Genomic DNA, 25,802 nt, shown 5'->3' with positions numbered 1-25,802 from the left:
AATTTTCTACTTCTTTGCATCAAATTTACTCTTGAAAATGATGCATGCAATATTGAAGAAAGGCAGGGAGGAGCCTCTGTGAAGTGTTAAATATTTGGTTCACCGGGTCCTATCAGCAGGTAGGGCCTGCAGGGAGCTTGTTTATCCAGCAGAACGATCTCATTATGAGGACAGTGATGTAATATAGTTTACTTCATACCCTGAAGCCATTCAAGGAAACAACTCAGTGAGTGATATTCATCCCGGGCCCTGTATTGTACTATTATGACTTGCAATAACTGGCAGCATATTAAAATAGAGATCAGGGACTATGGCTCCTCATTGAATGAAGTTCTGAAATTTGAGCTGTTGAATTATTCAGTATTTTCCAATTTATAGAATAAAAGAATAATGTGATTGACTATTTCATGGTACAGTAATGGAAATAAAGAGAATGCACAGGCTTGATAGATTTCACAGTACATATTTATTTCTCATAATTGCATGGCACCCAAGTGGGTCTTTGTATAGGCCAGTGTGACCCTTGCTGTCAAATACAAAGACAAGAACTTGCCTTTGAAAACTAGGGAACAATAAAATATTTTTAAAAACACATTAATGATTGATCACTACAAGGGACCCACAACAGTGCCTTGTTTAGCTTTGAAAACATCCATGAATACTAGATTGAAAAAATAAAGTTAACGTTTGAGACAAATGTCCCATCTTGCCCATGACAATACAGTGGGAACAATATAAACTACAAGTTTAGAACAAAGGAAGGGAACCCTGCTTAATGTGATATGCAGTAAGATACCAAATGCTTTATTCCAGCCCCAGCAGTGCCTGAGATAACAGTTTCTACATAAATATTTGTTGCAGTAAAGAATGAATCAATGAGCACCTCCCTCCACAGGTGGCTCACACTAAATATGGTTGAACCATTCCTTCTCCCCAAAATTCAGATATTTTCTCTTTGAAACATATTAAAGGAAAGGCTCAATGGTGTGACTGCTAAGGGTCTAGGTTTTTAACCTTTGAGAGGTACATGAAGGAACCTAGCTATGGCTTTTTGGTACTGCAGCCGAAGAAGGGATATTGAGCTGGATGAACCATGAAAAGTTATATGCTACATGTTCCTCTTTAAAAGTATTTACTAGTTAACCAAATGAAAAGCAAACTGCCATTCCTTGAGAATTTAAACTTTTATGTAAATAATAATAACTAACTGTGATAAACATTATCATGAAGTAGCACCTGCTAGGCCAGAAGATTCCTCTAGTTTTGAGTTTAATCAGTATTAATAAAGAGACTGTGAAGATAATCTCACTTAAGCCAGCACTTGGATCTTTTAATTGCTAAGCAACACTGAAAGAATTTAAATTTGCTTTGAATTTAGTGGATGTCCATATCAACAACTGTCCAGTACAGTTTTTCACATAAGTGCATCATCTCAAATTTATCAGCCCATACCCAGAGGCTGCACTCTCAAAGACAGGGGAAAACAAAGCCAAAAATGATAAAATCTGAATCAATGTAATTTTCTACTGTCTAAACAGGGATTTCTACTTGCTTTGATTATTTAAAGAATACCTGAGAGCATGTCAACAAAACCTCTGAAAAGCAGAGTTTAAGGTTCAAGGAAATCTTCTATACTTGATTTTTTTTCTGTTCCTGGCTCTTTAAGTACACATGAAAAAATGCAAAAAATTCCCCATGATTTTTTTCTGAATTTATTACCACTTTTTTTCTTGCTGCAGTCTGATAGTGTTTATGAAAATACTATGTAAATGAAGGAGTTCTACCCAAATAAAATGGAACTGTTGTTTTTACACACATGACAAAGATGGGAAACAAAGATCACACAGGAGGTACAGATACTTGCTCATAATACCCTGAACGAAATACAGTATGTCAATAGATTCCCGTCATAATAGATATATGATTGCACGTGTAAATGCAGATGAATGCCCAAATAGTTGTGTGTAAAGCTAATATGTATATAGCATATTATGTATTTTCATGAGACTTCTACAGTGATAAAAATAGACTCAGCATCAGTAAAAAAAAAAAAAAATGGCTCTAACCTTTTTTAAAATTCTCACTTAGAAATTCACTTGAAGGAGCAATACACAAACTGTGTGTGTTTAATTTTCACCCACAATCTCTGCAAGAAATTAATCAAATAGACAATCTCTGTGATATTATTCATATGAAAACAAATGCATATTAAAATACACAGCAGACTTCATTCCCATTTCCCTTGAATCTTTCTCTAACTCAAGGGGACTCTAATGCCCAGCAGAACTCACAATATGAAAAAAGATACACAGCAGTGCTTTCGTTGCACAGACTAGGCAATGGAAGCAATTCGTTCTGCTGTATAAACACCTGTGATAAATGCAGAAAACGTGCTGTAAGATAACAAATGGGTCTTCTACCCCAGCCACACTTGTCATCTGCCACCTCGACCTGCTTCTGCTCCTTATTTCCTTTAGTGATGTCACAATCCTCTCAGGAATCCTGGGTTGAAACCTCAGCGTCATCCTTGACTACTCCTTTCCTCCATCTCTCCTGTCTGATCAGTCTCCCCATCCTGTAGATTCTACCTCTACAATCTCCCCCACTTCTTACTTCATCTCTACTATTGTAAGAGATTTCTAAGTGATCTCCCTGTTTCTGGCTGTCTCCTTCCAATCCAGCCTTGATATTGCCACTAGAGTGATCTTCGTAAAATGTAGATCAAATACCACTTATTTCACGAACTTTTTCCACTTGCTCCATTGACTAGAGCAGTAGTTCTCAAAAGTATCAACCCGGGGCTTTTTAGAAATGCAAATTCTTAGGTGCCAACCAACACCTTCTGAATCGGGAGCTCTGATGGTGAAGCCAAATAATCTGTCTTTTGACAACTCCTCCAGTTGATGCTGATGCACACTAAAATTGGTAAACTACTGGGGTAAGTTCAATTTTCTTGGCCTGGTGTCTTGTCCATCCCACTTTTCTGATCTCAGTTTTACCTGGTTATGCTTTTCTCCTCACCCCATCCCACTGTTTTACAACATTACCCTTTACTGTACTAACTGGGATATCCCATGGACTTGGAATTTTCTCTTCACAATTATCAAGTTTTGAATTGAGATATGGTTAAAATACCATCTCTTTCTTATATTCTTTTTGCTCTTCCCAGTTATATATTTCTCCTCCATTAGTTTACTTGAAAAATAGAAAATAGTTCTGGGTTGAGATAGAGCCAAACTTCTTGCTCTGTGTTTCCTCAGCAATGCTGTCTTTACTCATGGAACCTCTCCATTCTGCCTTGTGTTATATGTAGTTTTGTGTCTTCATTGCTGCAAACAATAGCCCACTTGGAATTGCTCTAAAATTTAAAGACTTTTATTACTTGTAAGCTTAAAAAATAGAATTTTATTCTGCTATATGCTCTAAAACAAAATGAAAGTAAGTATGCACTTTAAACTTTGTTACTCTCTTAAGGATGAGTTTGCAGGGTGGGCGTCCTGCCATCCAACAGGTCTTTCCTGTGAGGTGCCTCTAAAATGGGAAACAGATTAGATTTGATCTCTGTTTGGTTTGTTGCTCATCATGTTGATATTTAATCCAGTGTCCAACAAGTGTCCCAAAGATATAAAATGCCTGAAGCTGGCAACACTTTTTGACCTATCTGTATGCACATACTCTTATCCGTTTCATGGCCCAACTCGAGGGTTTTGTAGAGATACAAAAAGTGAAATTAACCAAATCTTTCATTGAAAATGTATACAGAAATGAATGGATCCAATTATAATAGTGAATAAAATAGCTTGAAATAGAGTAAACTGTGTGTGATGAATTCAGTCAGAGGTTCAGAGTTGATACATAATGGCTGTGACAGCATTGCCATTCAGTTATCAGATAAGTGATTTCTTTTTGTATTAAAATAAATATGGCATTTGGGTACTTTTGTGGATTGTACTTTTTAAATTTTTATTTTATTTATTTTTTTATACAGCAGGTTCTTATTAGTTATCTATTTTATACATATTAATGTATATATGTCATTTCCAATCTCCCAATTCATCCCACCAGCCCCCCACTTTCCCCCCATGGTGTCCATATGTTTGTTCTCTACATCTGTGTCTCTATTTCTGCCCTGCAGACCAGTTCATCTGTACCATTTTTCTAGGTTCCACATATATGCGTTAATATATGATATTTGTTTTTCTCTTTCTGACTTAACTCCACCCTGTATGACAGTCTCTAGGTCCATCCATATCTCTACAAATGACCCTATTTCATTCCTTTTTACAGCTGAGTAATATTCCATTGTATGTATGTATGTATGTATGTATATATATATATATATATATATACATCACATCTTCTTCATCCATTCGCCTGTTGATGGGCATTTAGGTTGCTTCCGTGACCTGGCTATTGTAAATAGTGCTGCAATGAACATTGGGGTGCGTGTATTTTTTTGAATTATGGTTTTCTCAGGGTATATACCCAGTAGTGGGATTGCTGGGTCATATGGTAATTCTGTTTTTAGTTTTTTAAGGAACTTCCATACTGTTTTCCATAGTGACTGTATCAATTTACATTCCCACCAACAGGGCAAGAGGGTTCCCTTTTCTCCACACCCTCTCCAGCATTTGTTGATGGTAGATTTTCTGATGATGCCCATTCTAACTGGTGTGAGGTGATACCTCATTGTAGTTTCAATTTGCATTTCTCTAATAATCAGTGATGTTGAGCAGCTTTTCATGTGCCTCTTGGCCATCTGTATGTGTTCTTTGGAGAAATGTCTATTTAAGTCTTCTGCCCATTTTTTGATTGGGCTGTTTGTTTTTTTGATATTGAGCTGCATGAGCTGTTTATATATTTTGGAGATTAATCCTTTGCCCATTTCTTCATTTGCACATATTTTCTCCCCTTCTGAGGGTTGTCTTTTCATCTTGTTTATGGTTTCCTTTGCTGTGCAGAAGCTTTTAAGTTTCATTAGGTCCCATTTGTTTATTTTTGTTTTTATTTCCATTATTCTAGGAGTTGGGTGAAAAAAGATCTTGCTGTGATTTATGTCAAAGAGTGTTCTTCTTATGTTTTCCTCTAAGAGTTTTATAGTGTCTGGCCTTACATTTAGGTCTTTAATTCATTTTGAGTTTATTTTTGTGTATGGTGTTAAGGAGTGTTCTAATTTCATTCTTTTACATGTAGCTGTCCAGTTTTCCCAGCACCACTTATTGAAGAGACTGTCTTTTCTCCATTGTATATCCTTGTCTCCTTTGTCATAGATTAGTTGACCATAGGTGAGTGGGTTTATCTCTGGGTTTTCTGTCCTGTTCCATTGATCTATATTTCTGTTTTTGTGCCAGTACCATATTGTCTTGATTACTGTAGCTTTGTAGTATAGTCTGAAGTTAGGGAGTCTGATTCCTCCAGCTCTTTTTATTTCCCTCAAGACTGCTTTGGCTATTCAGGGTCTTTTGTGTCTCCATAAAAATTTTAAGATTTTTTTGTTCTAGTTCTGTAAAATAATGCCATTGGTAATTTGATAGGGATTGCATTGAATCTGTAGATTGTTTTGGGTAGTTAGTATAGTCATTTTCACAATATTGATCCTTCCAATCCAAGAACATGGTATATCTCTCCATCTGTTGGTATCATCTTTAATTTCTTTCATCAGTGTCTTATAGTTTTCTGAGTACAGATCTTTCACCTCCTTAGGTAGGTTTATTCCTAGGTATTTTATTCTTTTTGTTGTAATGGTGAATGGGTTTGTTTCCTTAATTTCTCTTTCTGATTTTTCATTGTTAGTGTATAGGAATGCAAGCGATTTCTGTGCATTAATTTTGTATCCTGCAACGTTACCAGATTTATTGATAAGCTCTAGTAGTTTTCTGGTAGCATCTTTAGGATTCTCCATGTATAGTATCATGTCAACTGCAAACAGTGACAGTTTTACTTCTTCTTTTCCAATTTGTATTCCTTTTATTTCTTTTGTCTTCTCTGATTGCCATGGTTAGGACTTCCATGAGTGATGTTTCTGATGATGCTATATTTTTGTAATTTAAGACACCAAAGTTTGCAAACTATACTTGGTGCTCAGTTTAAGAAATAGTGCATAAGAGTTAATACAGTCTTAGCACATGAAGTAAAAAGTGCACTTATTTAGGTGGCTATTGTGAAAGGAGGTTATGAGACAGTTTTTGAAAATCTCTTTAAAATTTTGTATAAAGCCTTTGAAAATGTATTATTTGATCCAGGAATTTTTCTTCTGGAATTATTTCCTGAGGAAAGTACACTTTTTTTTTGAGGGGATGGTTGTGGCACGTTGTATATAAAGTTATTTTATCACAGAATTATTTAGAACATTCAAATCTAGGGGAAAAACTTAAGGTAGGCTAACAGCAGAAGGGCTAAGCAAATTATATGTAACACTATTATGGACTGTTATGTAGTTATTATAAAATGTTCAGTAAAATGTCATGATGTAACTTTTAATAGAATTAGGATCTCAACTGAGAAAAGAAACTAAAGGATAGGTTATGAAACTACTACTCCTGTTGTTTCCTTTTATTTTATTTTATTTTTTTATTTTTGGCAGCGTTGGCTCTTTGTTGCTGCACGTGGGCTTTCTCTAGTGCGGCGAGCAGGGGCTACTCTTCCTTGCAGTGCGTGGGCTTCTTATTGTGGTGGCTTCTCTTGTCACGGAGCATGGGCTCTAGGCGTGTGGACTTCAGTAGTTGCCGCACTCAGGCTCAGTAGTTGTGGCTCTTGGGCTCTAGAGCGCAGGCTCAGTAGTTGTGGCGGACAGGCTTAGTTGCTCCACAGCATGTGGGATCTTCCCAGACCAGGGATCGAACCCATGTCCCCTGCATTGGTGGGCGGATTCTTAACCACTGCGCCACCAGGGAAGTCCCCCCCTTTTTTTTTAATCAGAAGAATACAAACACTTTTAAGAATAAATCCTTACCAAGTGTGTGTTATGTAATGCATGGGGTTTTGTGTATTAGTATCTAGGATACCTGCTAGAATGTGGAGGCTAAGGTATGATGGAGGGGTAACTATACTACCAGGATCCTATTTGCCTTGGCATCACCTGTCTCCTGATAAAGAGGGAACCATATCTTAGAAGAAATTTGATAACACCTGAGCAAGGCCTGCACCCACCTGGAGATGACCTACATTGAGAGCATGGCAGATGATAACTTCCAGGCTTTGTCAGATAAAGGGTATTCTAGAAACTGGATTCCTGATAATTGGCAGAGTCTCTTGAGTTAACCTCAGTTCTTACCACCCACACAGATCTCTCCAAAATATTTGAAAGAGCTCTTCCAAAATTGTCACATTGTATATATCTTTAAAGCAAGAATCTGGCAATATTTCACATCAGATAAACATAATCCAGAAAGTAGAGATGAAGACGAAGTGTTGTGTGAACCAGCATATACTATAAACATTAACTTATGTCATATTTTGCTGTAATCATTGCTGCTGATAATTTGGGGGCACCTCTGCTTCCTCCTTGGAAGGATTCCAGCATTGCCACTTTTCATTTATGAAGTTCATATGTGGAAAGAGTAGCAGCTAGTGCAGACAAAGAGCAGAATTCACCTCATTGAAATCTAGCCTCAGCCTTTTTGTTCCATGTCTATGATAGCTGATGTGCATGGCCTACACTCCCTAGCCACGGTCATGTCTCAAGTTTGGCTTCTCCAAGCACACTAGGGGTAGAGACAAATGATGCCAATATGCCAGATATTTATTTTTAATCATGGCAGGTTTTCAAAAAATATGAATATGAATATATATATATATGCACACATTCAGGTCTATCTGTGAGACATTTTAAAAATTCATTGCATGTACACACTGCTCTATTTAAAATGGATAACCAACAGGGACCTACTGTATAGCACAGGGAACTCTGGTCAATGTTATGTGGCAGCCTGGATGTGAGGGGAGTTTGGGGGAGAATGGATACATGTATATTTATGGCTGAGTCCCTTTGCTGTGTACCTGAAACTATCACAACATTGTTAATCAACTGTACTCCAATATAAAATAAAAAGTTAAAAAATTCATTACATTTTCATTGCATAAAAGATTTTAAATGAAGAAATTAGAAAAACTTTTCACAGAGCCCACCCCTTGACATGAATGGTTGATTTTCTTGTTGAATGCAAAAGATATTTCAGTCTGTGACAAAAGATATGACTTGCAGAGTAAACTAATATCATTCCTCTTCCTTGATGCTTATATTCAGTTGTTCACCTACTCCTGCCAATTTTACCTCCTAAATCTTTCCCGTTTCTCCTTCTCTACTACCACTGCCCAACTTCAGACCTTCAGTAACATCACTTTCCTGGATAAAGCCTTCTACCTTATATGTCTACCTAAAATTTCAGTCAGCATAGCATATTTGAAAATATTAGACTGTGTCCATCATCTCCCTGACTGAAAGTCTGTGATATTTCCCCATCACTTTCACAATGAAATCAAACAGTTTTTACATCTTATAAAAATACCTCCACAGTCTGTCTTTGCCCACTTCTTTCCCTCCATCTCTTGCTATTTCCTGCTCTAAACTTGTTGTTTCTACACCACAAAGCCATTTGTAGTTCCTGCAAAACTCTGCTATCTCTTATTTCTGTGCCTTTGCTTTTGTGTTCACCTCCAAATTAAATATCTGTCTGCCAATTCTTTGAATGGCTAACTTCTGACAGACTTCTCAAATGTTTTCTCTTCATGGAACATATTCTTGACTAGCCCTATGCATTTCTTTGTCATTGCATTTCCATTGTGCTTTCAGTTTCTGTCTGTCTCTTGGATTACAGTGTGAGCTCCTTGAAAACAAGAGCTGTGTCTTATGTTTTCATGTCTCCAGCCCCTAGGACAGAAACTGGAATGAAGGTAGTTCTTGCTACATGAATATATAAATCTGTGTTAGATCAGATTTCCTACAACAGAGCCTAAGACAGGATTTTTGATGCACACCATTGATAGAGGGAGTGCTCTTCAGGGAAAACTTAAGAGGAAGGGAGGGAGGGAGGGAGGGAGGAAGGCAGGGCAGGAAAGGGGAGAGAGCTGAGTGAATAGGTCACAGTTAACCTCTAAGCTCGGCCTGGTCCACACACAGAGGAGCTCTGGAACAGGCACTGCACTGTACAATTGTCTCTACTTGAGACAAAGGAACAGGCTTTTTTTTTTTTTTTTTTACACTCACATCAGTCACTTATTGGCAGTAGGCAGACCCAAGGGGATGTAAACTTCCCACCAAGATGGTTCTTGTCAATCAAGGGTTATTTTCAACAGAAGGAGACAGTTGTGAACTGTTAGCAGGCAATACTCTAAGTTGCTGAAGAATGGATAGATCTGTTTAGTAAAGAGGATGGGGGGACCTCTATTAAACTATCACAGATGCCTTAATTATTTTATCATTATTCCAATGTACCTACTCAAGTAGATACTTCAAGAGTAGTATAATTTGCCTTTTTATAAGTAAAGTCTTACATTTTCATATTAGGGTGCATTATATATGAGCTCTATGATAACACTTTTTTTTTAAAGAATGAAACTTTCAAGCTTGTTACCATGACATATTTTGCACTCTTATATATGTAGTAATAGTGACCAAATTAACAATGCTTTCCCTAATCTCATTTTAATTAATTAATTAATTTTAATTTGGCCACACCACGCTGCATGTGAGATCTTAGTTCCCCGACCAGGAATTGAACCCGAGGCCCCTGCATTGGAAGCGGAAGTCTTAACCACTGGACCGCCAGGGAAGTCCCTCATTTGAATATATTTACGTTATCCAATCTATGTAGCCTTTGTCCATGAAATAGTACATCAATATGAACTACTTGTAAAGGAATTAGTTCTGAATCTTAATTCCATCACCATCTTCATATAATCTACAATATTATGGGCGGTAACAAAAATAAATGAATATGGTGCTTCCTACTCTCACCCCCCAGTGTAACTTCATGGCTTTATAAAGTCCCATTGACTCTGAAGGAGTATGTGCTGTATAGGAGACATCGAACTAGAGTATTTCCATGGAATCTTCTCATCAGGGAAAGAGAATACCAATAGCTAACTTTCTGAGAGAGGCTTACAGAAGGATATTTTATTCTGAAAGACAGAAAAACCGATTAAATACTATTGTCCTGCAGAATTACCCAATGATAATTTAAAAATAATAAAGGTTACCTGGTAACTTACATAATGGAATTAACAGTGTATAGAAATATGGAAATATCTTGGCTTGGAATGACTGTTTCCAAGCCAACAGACCTTATGTACTGAAGTAAGGAAAAACTGAACATATAATTGGCAATTCTTGTCATCAAGAGTTAGGTTTTAAGTTATCACATTTTCTTTTAAGATTTGAGATGTCCCGCTGGACAAGATTAAGAAAAACATGGTTTGCAGCTATATAAGAAAAATGTCTTTATTCAAAGGAGATCCATACTGAAGTATTTTAGGAGTGAGTGAAATATCATTATGTCTTTATTTTAATTTATTTTCAGATCATTTAGGAAAAAATTGTGATACATGCAGAGTGAGAATGTATGCAAATGCGGTGAAATGTTAACAAAGGAAAAAAAATAGCACTCCTCACTTATTTAATAAAATGCTTTAATTATTGAAAAAATATATGTTCATTTATTTAAATGTGTTTATCAAAATAATTTGAAGATATCTTGAATTGTTCTTTATATTATTTGCCGTCTTTCCCCAAAAAAGTATTAACATGTTAATAAATTTATAGTTTACTTTTGAACATCATACATTTAGTCTAATGGTAGTAATACTTCCTAAGCCACAGATCCTACATTTTATTTCCACATTAAAATTAACATAAAGTGTCTCTGATATCCAAGGTGCTGGTATTTCTTAATTTCACCTCTGCCTTTTCCTTGGCGTGTGAATCAGAGCTGTTTGAAACTTTTTTCCCAATAGATACTAAATAACTCCAATTTTCAGTAATATTTATGGTTTTCTTTCAACACTATTCTCAGTAAGCGTATTTTGAAAGTATGTATTAATATCTCTATCTATCCCCCAAAACACAACTCTCCTTCTGTTCTCTTGATCTAATTTGTTACTAACTTTTTAGAAATTTCTAGGCTAAGTATTTTTGCTTTTAGCTTCAAGCATTTTGCTTTACCTTACAAATCTTTTGAGAATTTGAATAATTTCATCTTACTGTTTATACTGCTACCTTGAAGGTGTACCAGCCTTTTGCACTGTCAGTGATATCCTCTGAGACAGATGGCCTCAGTTACAATAATGTAATTCTAGAATTGTATTATAATTCATATCGTGGTAAAACAAGATAATTTCATGCTTATTGCCAGAACTATAACTGTTTAAAATAAAATCCCACCTAGGATTCATTTCATGCAATGAGACAAATGTACAAAATTGTGTTGATAAATACTGCATGTAATTATGTAACCTTGACATCTCTGTTTGTATACAGTTCTGTCATCCTGTTTAGTGTGGTGAGCCAGCTCTGTGGCAGTCATTGGCAGGAGTGATGGTAATGACTTGGATGTTGTTGATGTCCACCAAGCTTCCAGCACAGTTACTCTAGACAGTACCTCGATATGGCTCTTCATTAGGAATCTTAGACCAACATTTGGTAGTAAAAGTAAACTAAATTAAAGAATGGTGTGAAATTTAAATTACATTTATTAGGAAACAGAATACCATGGTGGTAGAGAGAATGAATTCTAGGGTCATATGTAGCTGGATGAGAATACCAGAACTTCCACATATGAGCTGGTGTTGAGTTTCTTCAATTGTAAATCTTGGCATTATTTTGTTTATTTATTCAAGAATTCATTCATTCATTCAGTCAGTCAGTCAGTGTGTGTTGAGCTGGTTAGCGGGCACAGTTCTAGGCCCTGAGGTTAAAGAAGTGAATTAGAAGGACCAAGTTCCTGACCTCAAGGGGCTTATGTTATGTTGGGTAGACAGAAAGCAAGCAAAAATTGGGTACATGATGTAACGTGAGATAGCAGTGAGTCTTGTGAAAAAATATTAAAGAACAATCTGGGTCAAGTGACTAGGATAGGAGGGTGGTATTGCAGGCAGGGCAGTTAGAAAAGCATTCTTGGAGGAAGTGACGTATGGAGGAAGGGAGGGAGGAAGCCATGCAGTTGATTGGTGACACAAGTTCCATGTAGAGGGAACAATGAGTCCAAAGCCTGAATGGGTGTTTTTGTGAAAGGGGAATGAAAATTTGTAAACTCAGCACATAATTAAGTGCTCATCAGATGTTAGATAATATTTTAAGATAAGAAATTTGGATAATTCCATAATTATGTGTGTTGTTTGCTCTAATATACATCTTCCTGTTCATTTTGATCATTTTCCTTCTTTTGAATTCTACATGAATTTTCCTGTTCTCAGATCCTTCAAGTTGCCCTCTTTTTAATCTCTAGTGAGTTAAACCCTGCTTGCAGTACTCAGATGCTACTGCTGTTAGAGGTCCTCTTTAATTGGTTTTTGCCCTTTTGCTCAGTATTTGTATACTGTGAGCTATGTCAGATTGATTTTGTTGCTAGGGGTTGAGCAAGTGCCCTCTCTAGGCAGGAGATCCACAACTTCTCCATGATAATAAAAATGGTGATGTACCTGCCCTGTGGTGACCTGTTGGGGTGTGTGTGTGTGTGTGTGTGTGTGTGTGTGTGTGTGTGTGTGTGTGTGTGTGTGTGTGTGTGTGTGTGTGTGTGTGTGTGTGTGTGTGTGTGTGTGTGTGTGTGTGTGTGTGTGTGTGTGTGTGTGTGTGTGTAGGGGAGAGAGGTGATAAAAATGGTGCCAAGATGCCATTTGGAAGATGGTACTTCCAAGAAACTCAGAAAATACAATTAGTTCCCATCCCATCAGCTCCATTTCCCACCATGGTTTCTACTTTACACTTCCCCTAATGCTCCCAGAAATCAGCAAAGTAACCATCTACCTGTGTCTCTGGCTGTGAATCACTACTAGAGCATGACCCACTTTTGTTGTATTTCTTTTTGTCTTGTTTGGCTGTACAACACTTATTCCTCATTTTATCTGTGTGGATCCAATCAGAGAGAAAAAAAATACACTAAGTTGAACAAGGAAAGCTTATATAAAGAGTTTTTCAATGTAATAGGTTATTGGAGTAATGAAGGATTGGCTAGTAAGAAGGAATGATGTACTAGTCTGCTCAGGCTGCCATAACAAAATACCAGAGACTGGGTGGCTTATACAACAGAAATTTACAGTTCTGGAGGCTGAGAAATTCAAGATCAAGGTGCTGGCTGATTTGGTTTCTGGTGAGGGCCCTCTTTCCTGCTTATAGATGGCCACCTTCTAGCTGTGTGCTCACGTGGCATCTTCTTTATAAGTAATCAGAAGGAGAAAGAGAAAGGTTGCAAGCTCTGGTGTCTCTTCTTATAAGAGCACTACTCTCTTCATAAGTGTTCTGCCCTCATGACCTCATATAAACCTAACTATCTCCCAAAGGCCCCTCCTCCAAATAGCATTACATTCAGGATTAAGCCTTCAGCATGTGAATTTTAGGAGGACACAAACGTTCAGTCTGTAACAAAAGAACTGTAAAGAATAGAGGAATGGCCGCCATTACCCCTAGCTGAGAGCACCCAAAGAAAAGCTCCCATCTTCCCATTCCCAGAGTGAGAGCCAGACCTTACTGGGAAAATTCATGGCTTACTGAATGGCAGAAGTCACTGAGGTGGCACACCGGTAGAACTGGTTGGAAGTCTGCCCTCTGCAATTGGACAGGGACTTGCCTTCTAAGGTATCTGGGAAAGCTGTTCATGAGAAGGTGTCTCACCTGAGGATCTGCTAAAAAATTACCAAGCTGCTACCGTGTACTGCAGGACCTTGCATACTGCAAGAGCCTTCCAAGCAAGCATGCTGGAACCAGGGAGCAAACCCTTTCCTTTGAAATCTCTCTTCAGAACACTTTACTAACAAAGTGTCAGTGCCAGCTAGCAAAGGAAAACTGTTTCACAGGTCCAGATCCATTTTCAAAGAACAGGCAAACATGTGGATTTAGAATGAGAAGGCCATAAGCTAATAACCATCACACTGATTTAAACTAAGAATAAATATCAGCAGAAGCAAACTAAGTGTTGAATATATTGTTTGTTAGTAGGATAAATTACTTTTCAGTGCCCTTCTGAGTTTTATCCATTGCTGCATAGTCTGTGCTTAGAGAAGAATCTTGTCCAATATAGATGCTCAATAAATATTGTTGAATGAATAAATGAATGAATGAACTAATTGATTCCATTTTCCTCTAATGTTTTTTCTTTCTCTCTTTCTCTGTCTTTTTAAACTACAGCTGATGGATGCACAGATTGGTCTGTCGATATCAAGAAATACCAAGTTTTGGTGGGAGAGCCTGTTCGAATCAAATGTGCACTCTTTTATGGTTATATCAGAGCCAATTACTCCCTAGCCCAGAGTGCTGGACTCAGTTTGATGTGGTACAAAAGCTCTGGCCCTGGAGACTTTGAAGAGCCAATAGCCTTTGATGGAAGTAGAATGAGCAAGGAAGAGGACTCCATTTGGTTCCGGCCAACATTACTGCAGGATAGTGGTCTTTACGCCTGTGTCATCAGGTATACTCTTGATTTTGTTACTGTTGAATCAATTATATCACATGTTGCTTTCTTATACCTAAATTTTGCTGCTATCCCTTTCACCTCAGGCTATGGTCTCAATATTTGTGTGTGTTGCTGCTTTCTAAAATTTAGAATCTAAATCATAAAACAATGGCATTGGAATTTATATTGAGACATTATCTCTGGCTTATGGAGAAAAGAGATACCATCTGGGTATCTACTTACGTTGCCAGAAATTACTAAAGACTATGAAATAAAATTTATAGAGGAGGTGAAATGTTGCAAATAAAATGTAAGCAAAGACTTGCAGAAAGGATGCATAGTTTATTGCTAAATGGGTTGTAACATTTTGTTATTGCCCTTCACAGACAGATAGAGCACAGATACCTCTGGTTCGAACACATCTGCAAAGATGATTTAGGTAACGTGTTATGTGCACAGGAAGAGGAAAGCAGCCTTGCCATGTTAGGGAATGCGAAGGCTATGTTCCAGATCATTTTATTGACTAAAAATGCTGAGTCAATACAAAAATATTTTGGGTCCCTCAGGGCCAATGCAAAAGTTAACAACAAAGCCTGTGCCCTTAATCCACAAAGAAACCCATTACACATCTACATATCTTCGTCTGCTTTTGGAAGAGATATATGTACTTTGCTTAGTGATAACGCGTTAAGACAATATCCATGTCTCACATTAGCAGTTAAAAGTCTCAGTTTAAGCATTTAGCCCTTCATGGACTGTGAATGACTGTGGATGTCATTAGACTATAAGAACATTGGCAAAGCAGGGCATAGGCATATAGAGGGTGTGTTTAAATCTATTTCTTTGTGTCCCTATTTCGACTTATATATAAAGCCAAATCTAAAGCAGTTGATTCTCAATTTGGAGAAAGTCTCAGAATCACCTAGTGTCTTTTTCAAATCAAAGTTCGACTTCCACTTCTGAAATTCTCATTAGCAGCTATTACTCCTCTATCATAAGGTTTGTGTCTCCCGCTCATCATCAGCCTATAAGAATAACCTTTATGGAGGGTTATGGCTACAGGTGTGTTAGGATGTTAAAATAGATCAAAGCCAGATGAAAGTTAAACATAACTTTATCTTTTTAACGCTGACAACATATAAATCAGAGTTCATTTTGGAAAATATAAATGAATGCAAATAAAGTTCTGCTTGGGAAAAATGTGGAATGAATTATAAAAGAACAAATGCACTATTCCTTTGCCAACTCTTGTTCTTTCCCTTAAAAAAGGGAATCCAACCCTTTTATGTTTAAACATAACTCTTAATAGAAGTAAAGTTTTTGTAGGTGCATTGATAAATAATCGCCATACTAATATAGTTAGAGTACTGTTTGCACTGGCTGTTCTTACTTGACAAATAGTTATCAGATTTAATTTCATATCTGCTGCATTTTCTTAAAAAACATTATTTCTGATTGTTGATGCATGTGTAGGAGGTGATTCTTCAAGATAGGCAAATGTCCTCATTTATCTGAGATTCGAATTGAGCTGAATGTCCATAGTCTAACACTTAATTTCATTATTTATTTTTGATGGGAAAATAAGGTTGTGTTTATGTTAGTAATGTGAACTTCTGAAGCACTGAAGTTGCAATCCTTTGATGTGTTTAAATATACACAGTGATCCAATGCTCAGAAATTGCGTTAAAATGTCTGAATTTATAGTTGCAGTAATGAATGAAGGTAACAGAATTTCAAGAACAGTGACATTTGCCACATGTTCGTGTGTCTATATTTTAATGGAAGGTGAAACTAAAAGACAAACACCTTAAAGTTTTATATGTGTCAAGTGGTATTCTAGAGAAAGCGATAAACTGCAGGAAAAGATGCTTTTGTCACTGGAATTCGAGTGTTCCAATTGATTTGAAGCTAGTGTTGATCCGGCTTCCTGTTCCAACTTGGAAAGTGGTACTCAAAATCATTATAAACAGCAGTTTAAATAGCATGCCTTGGTGCTGATGACGTGAAGGGAGCCCAGGGCTGTTAGTTGAGTCACTGACATTTTGGCATGTTGTTAGCTATCAGACCACAAAACTGTCACCATTCGTTTTTAAATAATCCACTTATGAAGAGTTTTAGAAGTTTGAAAATGTTAGCTGCTGCTCAAAGGTTCTAGTCTTTCTGATAAGTGTTTTGGGTTATTAACTTATCAATGAAAAGTTTTAACAAGCGTTTTCATGTACAGTGTTTACACCTAAATATGTACAAGTCAATGGTGTAAATAACGGAAACGCCTAAGATTACTCTCAGTGTAATGAACAAGAGCTTTCCTACTCCCATCTATAAGTAGCTATTTTGGATAGAATAATACCATGTAATTCTTGGTTCCATGGTACCTGGCTTTTTACTCAGTTTTCTCCTTCTTGAATGTTTTATTTTTACATGAAAAAGTGAATGAAGGAGAGCTGTGTAACTACTTTCTTTTCCTTTATTGCCAGTTAAAAGAATAAGTTTACTTTTAAAAAAATGAAATTTTCCTTTCCTCTTGACTCCCGATTTTTTAATCCTCCTCTTCCGAGTTATGCCCTATTAGCAGTTTCATATGCATAGCGAGCTGGTGCTTGTGTAAGTAATTTAATGTCCTCTAAATTGTAACATACCAAGTTGTTTGGCACACTACTTTTTGGCTAAAAGTTTATTTTGTAGATTCATATTCATGTGCAAGAAATAATATAGGGAGATCCCATGAATCCTTTAGACAGTTTCTCTCACTGGTAACATTTTATAAAACTATAGTACAAAATCATAATCAGCATATTGACAATGATACATTCAAGATACAGAACAATGCCATCACCTCAAGGATCCCTTCTGTTGTCCATATCCACCTCCCCACCCCAATCCCAAACCCCCAGCAACCACTAATCTGTTCTCCATGTCTATTTTTTGCAATTCAGGAATGTTGGAGGGACTACCCTGGTGGTCCAGCAGTTAAGACTGCGCTTCCATTGCAGGGGGTATGGGTTTGATCCCTGGTTAGGGAAGTTTCACATGCTGTGCGGTACGGCCAAAAAAAAGAAAAAAAAGAAAAAAAAATACTGGAATTGGGTTTTTCATTCTTGTTTATTGTTAAGTAGTGTTACATGGTATGGACGTTGGCACAGTGTTCATTCCCTCATTGAAGGACATCTGGATTGCTTCCATTTTGTGCTATTGAAAATAGATATTCTGTGAACATTCATGTACATTTTTAGTGAACATAAGTTTTCATTTCTCTGGGATAAATGCCCTAGAGTGAATTTGACTTGTATGACAGTTGCATGTTTAATCATATAAGAAACTGCCCTCCTATCTTCCAAAGTATCTGTACCATTTTACATTCCCACCAGCAATATGTGATGACCCAGTTTCTCCACATGCTTGCAGCATTTAGTATTGTCACTATTTTCCATTGTACCCATCAGTGTATCATGATATCTCATGGTTTTAATTTGCATTTCCCTAATGGCTAATGATGGATTTTCGTGTGCTGATTGGCCATCTTTATACTTGTCAGTGAAATGTCTGTTTATGTCTTTTGCCCATTTTGTAACTGGATTATTTGTGTTCTTACTGTTGAGTTTTGAGGATTCTTTGTACATTCTAGGCACTAATCCTTTCTTGGATATGTGGTTTGCAAATATTTTCTGCCTATCTGTAGTTTGTCTTTTCATCCTCTTAACAGGCTTTTTTGAAGAGCAAAAGTTTTTAATTTTGATGAGGTTCGATTCATTATTTTTTTTCAATTTACAGATTGTGTTTTTGGTACAAAAATATAAGAACTCTTTGCCTAGTCCTAGATCCTGAAAATTTTCTATTGTTTTTAAAATTATTGGTTTTTTGCCAAAATTTTTATTGCTTTACATTTTATATTTGTCTCTGATCCACTTTGAATTAATATTTATATAAGGTATAAGGTTTATTTTGGTCAAGGTTTAGCTTCTTCGATAGATGTTCAGTTGCTCCAGCACCACTTGTTTAAAAAGTTTAGCTTCCTCCATAGAATTGCTTTTGCATGTTTATTCAAGATCTGTTGGGCATGTTTGCTTGGGTTTACTTCTGGATTCAGTATTCTGTACCTTTGATCTATGTGTCTATCCCTTGGCCAGTACCACTCTGTCATGGTTAGTGTAGCTATAGCTGTATAGTAGGACTAAATATCAAGTACAGTGAGTCCTCCCACTTTATCCTTCTTTTTCAAGATCCTTTTAGCTGTTGTAGGGCCTGTTCCTCTCCATATAAATTTTAGCATAAGCTTATCTATGTCTACAAGGAACTATACTGGAATATTGGTAAGCATTGCATTAAATCTGTATAGCTCAAGTTGAGGAAAATTACTGTCTCTACTATGTTGAAACTCCTAATCTATGAATGCAGTAGGCCTCTCCATTTACTTAGGATTTCTTTTTTTGATTTCTTCAGCATTTTGTATTTTTCAGCATACAATCCTGTACACATTTTATGGAATTTATACAGAATTATTTCATTTTCTTTGGTGTGTTTATAAATCATAGTGCCTTTTGAATTTCATTTTCAACATGTACATTGTTAGCATTGTTAGAAGTATGCTTGATTTTTGTGTGTTAAGTTCTTTCTAAAAGCATACTTTTTCAAATTACATACATAGAATGTATTTTATCTAGTATCTAGTTCCTTTGTTCAAGTCTTGATTTTCTCTTTAGAGACTAAAAAGTTCTTCTTTCTCATTGAAAGTACATATTAAGCATCTATCAAAAGGTACTCAGTTAAATCCATTTACTGAGTCATCCATTTCAGAAATAACTACTGATTGCTAGGTAATATGCTAATGCTAGAATTACAAAGACTTTTAAAAAACATTTTTTTTTACCTTCAGATCATTTGCATCAGAGAAAATAAGTGTGCAATAAATTGTTATAGATACTGTGGCCACAGTTTAAAACAGAATGGGGTACTGCCAAGATGGAGTAGCTGCCTTCCTCCCAGTCCTCCCCTAACAACTGAAAAGGCTGGATAGAACACAGCCAACAAGCAAAGCAAGTGTTGTGAAAGGTGGAAAGAAGGATTGTCTAGGAACCTCCGGACTTGAGGAATGAGATGACCACACTGCTCCACTTGTCCCACCAGATGATGTTGGCAGGGAGCTAATCTTCCATCCCCTGCCTGGTGGAAGCAGGCAGCAATAATATGATCCCCACGCTATGGTAGAGTCAGCACACATGAGTGGGGTCCTGATCTTCCATCTTTCACCCAGAGGAAGTAGGCAGGAATTGTATTCTTTTGCAAGAGAAGTGTCAGTGGAATCTAGTGATGACCTGAGTCTCCACCCCCAGCTGGCATCAATGGGAATCTGCGAGGCACTGTGAGGCAGGGCTAGTCACTGCTAGTCTTCACCTCACTTCTCTGGTATCAGTGAGGAGCAAAGCTTCTACCATCAAAAAGGCAGGACGAGGTGGTGCGAGGTAGGGCTAGTTGGCATCCAATTTTCGACCTTCCCTCCTCTGGTGTCAGTGGAGCCCAGTAGGAAGTGAGCTGGAGGCAACAAGGCAGGAACGATGTCAGCATGGCTGAGGAGGAAGCTGAACATACATATCCACTTGGCCCACATTTTACATTTCAACAGGAAGGTTGCCTTTATTTAAAAAAAGAAAAACATGATGAAATAGGATCCACATCCCCATAATAACTAAAATGTTCAGGATAGAGTTAAAAAAAAAAATACTCACTGACCTGACCGTGAGTCAGGAAAATTACAACATTAATGAGAAAAGATACCAACAATGAGATGAATCTGACAAGGATTTTAAAACACTGATCATAAAAATACTTCAGCAAGTAACTACAAAATCTCTGAAAACCGATGAAAAAAATGGAAAATCTCAGCAAATAAAAATAGGTTATAAAAAGAAACAGATGGAAATTAAGCAACTGAAAAATACAATAACCAAAATAAAAGCTGATTGGAAGCGTTTAAGAGTAGAGTGGAGATGATGAAAGACTGTTTGACTTCATTGCTACTCTATTAAAATTTTACATGAAAGGGCCAAAGAAATTCGAATTGCCAGATCCCTTGGGTCTCTCTTGGTTTTAACACTGACCTTTATCATGTCTACTATTAGCTCTCTGATATATAACTTAGTAAGTTTCCTTGGGACACCTTTTCTTTGAATTTTCCTTAAATGCTGGTGTTTACCAGAATTTTGTTTTCAACTGTCTCCCTTTATTCTTCTACATCGGTTGCTCTCAACTTTGGCTGCATATTTGAATTAACTGGGGAGGTTTTAAAAACTGTTGATGCCCGTGTACCACCTCAGATCTGTTAAATCCAGATATCAGATGATTCTGTTGTGCAGTCAGCTTGTGAGCCACTGCTCCCCTATCCTTATTTATTCCAGTAGCTTCACTTAATAAATACTTATTAATGACTCAGAAACGAAATCCAAACATTTTCACAAGCACTGGAAATATATTTTCACTTTCCTAATAGTCCCCTCTTCCTATTTGTCTAAAAGACACATTGACTTCAACATGTACCAAAATCTATTTTGATACTTTACCTCAACAAAGCTATATCCTCCTCAGATGTTTCCTTTCTTTTTCTGATAAATAGAATCACTATCACTCCAGTAACACTAGCTAGAAAATTATCACTTATCATTGTTTCCTTAACGTTCTTTAGCTTGCCTTAATTGCTACTAAGACCTTTCCAATGTACCCTTAGAAATGTCTTTTGAATTCATTCTTTGTTGTTCATACTAATTTCTACTCTCCAAGTGACTGCAGTGTCCTCTCAAGTGGTTTCTCCGCCTCCAGATTTTTCCTATTTTAGTTACTGTTCCACACTGTTGTGCAATTATATGTCCACAACAGAGATATTATTTCATTTCTCTACCTAAAAGTCTTTAATGGGCCCTGTCACCCAGTATGAAGTCTGAAGACTTTGCTTGGTGTACACATCCCTTTACAACCCAGCTTCAACCTTTCATTCTAGACTCATCTCGGGTGTTTGTCTCCGTAGGCACTTTGTGCTGTGTTCTCACCATCCTGTCTGCTGTTTGCAGATCACAGTATGAATTTTCCTTACTCTTTTACTCTTTGTTCCTTCATCCGAAATTCCATTTTTCACTGCCTATCTGAAGAATATAGAGCTATTTCTTGAAGAAGATCCAGTATATGTTTATCATCTTTCTACTTTTATCAAACTGCTCCAAAGACAGTTGTTTCAGTTATCTGTTATGGGGGGGAAACACCTCCAAACTAAGTGGCTTAAAACAACAACCATTTTATTTACACATGATTCTGCAATGTGGCCTGGACTCAGCTTGGTTGTTCTTCTGCTGATTTTGCCCATAGTCACTTGAGGCTGGAATCAACTAGGATACAGGATTGGCTGAGCCTCTTTCTCTCCATGAATTCTCAGGGTCTCCTTTTCTCCACGTGGTCTTTCCAACTGTCTCTCCAGCAGGATGGCCAGACATTTTATATGGCAACTCAGAATGTATGAAGACTTATCAAGCATCTATTTGCATCATGCTTAGTAATAGCCCATTAGCTGAGTCTAGAGCTAATATGGGAGGAGATTTCACAAGAGCTTGAATTCCACAAGTTGTGTTTTTTTGGTGGGATCACCAAAATAACAGTACAACAGAGTCTGCCCTTTGGCCCTTAGTAATCCCTGCCCTTACACATGCAAAGTACACTCACCCCATTCCTAAGACCCCCAAAGTCTTATTGTGACATCAAGATAGGGCTACAAGTCCAGGACCTCATTACCTATGTGTGAATGAGGTTCTTCATGCTTAGTTCCTTGAGTACAACCGCTCAGGAGTGGCTCCTCTTGATCCAAAGGTCTGTGAGCTAGAAAGACTTGTTATCTAACCCTTACACACCCAACATTCTCTGGTCAGACAGGAATAAAATAACTAAGCTAAATAATCCTATCCAAAATGTGTGAGAGATACAGAGCAGTCACTGAAACATAGCAATTCTAAAACCCAGCTGGGCACACGTCAGCAGATTTTTGATTAGGGCCCAGTTCTGCTTACTGGGAGTCGTTCTCTGTGGCTTTTGGGTCCATCCTCTTCTTTTCCATGGCAAGTTAAGGGCCCAGGGGCCTCTTTTTAATTGGAACTTTATCAACAAACTCGGACGATTTCTTAAAATGCTTGTGAGCCTTTTATGTATTAAATTGTAATCTATTCCATTAAGCAGAGGCGCCACACACAAGTATATTTAAGACTGCTGTCTCTCTACTTGCGAGTCAGGGTTCTGGAAGACAGTGCACCAGATTCTTAGACACCCCTTTGCTTAGCTAGTCTTAGTGTATGCCTCATATACCTTCATAGCTAAGTATCTCAGGGTTTTCCTCCAAGACCGTTTAAGCAACCTTCTCTGGATGATAGAGTATGCGTTGCATCCCAAACGTGTTATCACTGATGTGATTTCCCCTCAGAGTTAGTGTGAGATAGTGTTGTTAGTGATCATGCACCCACAAAATAGTTACTGAATAAAATAGTGATTGGGGTTAATGTTCTTAGAATGCCTTGTGGAAAACATTGGCATAGCCAAAATTATACCATTTTCTGGGGCTTCCCTGGTGGCGCAGTGGTTGAGAGTCCGCCTGCTGAGGCAGGGGACATGGGTTCATGCCCCAGTCTGGGAAGATCCCACATGCCGCAGAGCAGCTGGGCCCGTGAGCCATGGCCGCTGAGCCTGCGCTTCTGGAGCCTGTGCTCCGCAACAGGAGAGGCCACAACAGTAAGAGGCCCGCGTACCGCAAAAAAAAAAAAAAAAAAAAAAATATATATATATATATATATATATATATATATATATACCATTTTCTGATTCCTATCATTTTCCATGAAAAAAAAAATTCCATTTCTTATGACAGCTCTTATCTGAAACTAACACCAGTTATGAACTGCTTATCCTCCATCATGACCTTTGGTACTCCAAAACACTCTTCTATTCTCTGCCTGTAATATACCCTCACTGTCACCAGGTGGAAGTAAACAGTAATAATATGTTAGGCCTAAAAGACCAACAGGTAACAGCTGTAGGTGTAGTAGAGGTAAGTTTTCATTCATTTTAATTTGTATGATAGACGATAATTTTAATATTTATTATTGTTTTATGTGGTTATTGCTTAAAAATCAAGTCATTCTTAGATCAAAGGATAAATAATCTCAGCATCATTTTAGAAAGTCTTAAACATTTATGCCCCAAGGAGTCTCCCTTTGTTCAGGACAATCAAAGCCCATATAAATGTTTTATATCTTACCCAGAAATCTTAATGATCATATGCATATGTGTTTCAAGGACCTAATGTAGTTTCACAGTCTTGGTCTCTTAATTGTTAAACTACCTCTCTTAATTGAAACCACAGTATACCCTTGAGAATATCAGCTGTAATTTATAGGCTATAAAAAATGCAATTAAGCCTACATAAGGTAGTCCTTTAAAAAAATCCATTGAAATACAATTGAAAGTCTTTAAGGTTTCAAGTCTGGATGCAGTGTCTTATACGGATGATAAATTGAAAATATAGAACTGCATATCAGTTACTCTTTCTATAATCTTTTGGTGGTAACATGTGTCTCTTGCCATAATAGTCCTCAAAGAGAATTTCCGGTTTCATAATTCTGATAATTCTTGGAGATCATGCTGAGGTGGTAAATCAACCTAGGACAGATACTAAAGTTTACCCTTCTTTCCGTATCTGAGACTTGAAGGTGTTTTCTAAAGGATTGACCTATTTTTGAACACGGCAATAATTAGCCAGATTGTTGTCTTTCTGAGTGCTTTCTTTTCAGAAACAACAAACCCAATTGTTGGAAGTAAAAGCCTAGAGCTGTGTGAATTGGCTATTCAATTTACTGATTTTTAAAATCATCCTGAAAATACATGTCTGCAACATAACAGCCATTTTTTTCCTAAATACTAAGAAGATGAAATAAATTCTGCTCAAGTGATGATGGGATAGTTTCTTAGATCACTGGATTGAGAAAAGCTTTGTCTTATCTTTCCAAGTCTTATAAGAAAGAAAGCTTTGAAAATTCTTTGAAATCAATGGTGGCAGGTTCAGGGAAGACAGAGGCTAATAAATTTTCTCCAAAAAGTATCAAACTAATATGGAATAGGTTGGCTGCTGAAATATACATTTGTAAAATAATTAGGCATGTAAAGGTAAATGCTGAGTTCTTACGTATCCTTTTTTTCTTTCTATTTTAGGTAAAATGAATTACTATGAGCCCTTTTCAGTCATGGCTATAACATGTACATTTATCATATTTCACAAACATTACTGAATATCTATGATATGATATAAATGGTAATTACCTCGAGGAAATTTTAAAATTGCAAACAATATATGTGCCAGGCATAGAGGCCATTGACAATCCAGCAAGACTATTGGTGGTCATACTTTTGTACTCTATTATTTTTTTAATTCTTTTTAATATCTTTATTGGAGTATACTTGCTTTACAATGTTGTGTTAGTTTCTGCTGTACAACAAAGTGAATCAGTTACACATATATCCCCATATCTCTTCCCTCTTGCATCTCCCTCCCTCCCACCCTCCCTATCCCCCCCCTCTAGGTGGTCACAAAGCACCGAGCTGATCTCCCTGTGCTATGTGGCTGCTTCCCACTAGCTATCTGTTTTATGTTTGGTAGTGTATATATGTCAGTGCTACTCTCTCACTTTTTCCCAGCTTCCCCTTCCCTTAACTGCTAATGTTGGTGCAGTAAGCAAAGATAAAGTGAATAGGCCTAATAAAGTAATAGCAGCTGATCAACAAAGTTTAGGATAAGTGAAAAAGTTGAGTATGAAGCTCCGGTTATCCAGGGTTCTTTCTAAGTCTAATTTTGTATGTGGTTCCCAAGAAAAAAATAAGAAGAATAACCTAATGCCTGTAGGGAAGACAATAAAGAGACTTTTCTTAGAAGGGCTCACGAAGAGCCTGTGATTTGAGCAAGACTTTGAAAAATAAACACATGGCTAGGGAAAGTGTGATGGAGAAAATTTTCCCTGTCAGAAGGGTTTCATGAAGACTAGTATAAGAAAAATTTTAAAATGGTCTAGAACAAGGGTTGGCAAACTTTTTCTGTAAAGGGCCAGATGGTGAAAGTTTTAGAGTTTGCAGACAATATAGTCTCTATTGTAAATACTCAACTCTGCTGTTGTAGCAGGACAGAGGCAC

At 37.2% G+C, this 25,802-nt stretch overlaps 1 protein-coding gene across 1 annotated transcript in view; it reads left to right on the top strand.

Annotated features, from left to right (window-relative positions):
- IL1RAPL1 (interleukin 1 receptor accessory protein like 1) overlaps positions 1 to 25,802 on the top strand; it is a 1,328,695-nt gene that overhangs the window by 659,853 nt on the left and 643,040 nt on the right. The window contains exon 3 of the mRNA XM_030845253.2: positions 14,336 to 14,615. Within this exon, the coding sequence (XP_030701113.1) occupies positions 14,336 to 14,615 (280 nt within the window). The remainder of the gene's footprint in view (positions 1 to 14,335; positions 14,616 to 25,802) is intronic.

This window comes from Globicephala melas, chromosome X, assembly GCF_963455315.2.
Source record: "Globicephala melas chromosome X, mGloMel1.2, whole genome shotgun sequence".
Taxonomy (NCBI): domain Eukaryota; kingdom Metazoa; phylum Chordata; class Mammalia; order Artiodactyla; family Delphinidae; genus Globicephala; species Globicephala melas.
This window is presented reverse-complemented; position numbering and strand designations above follow the sequence as displayed.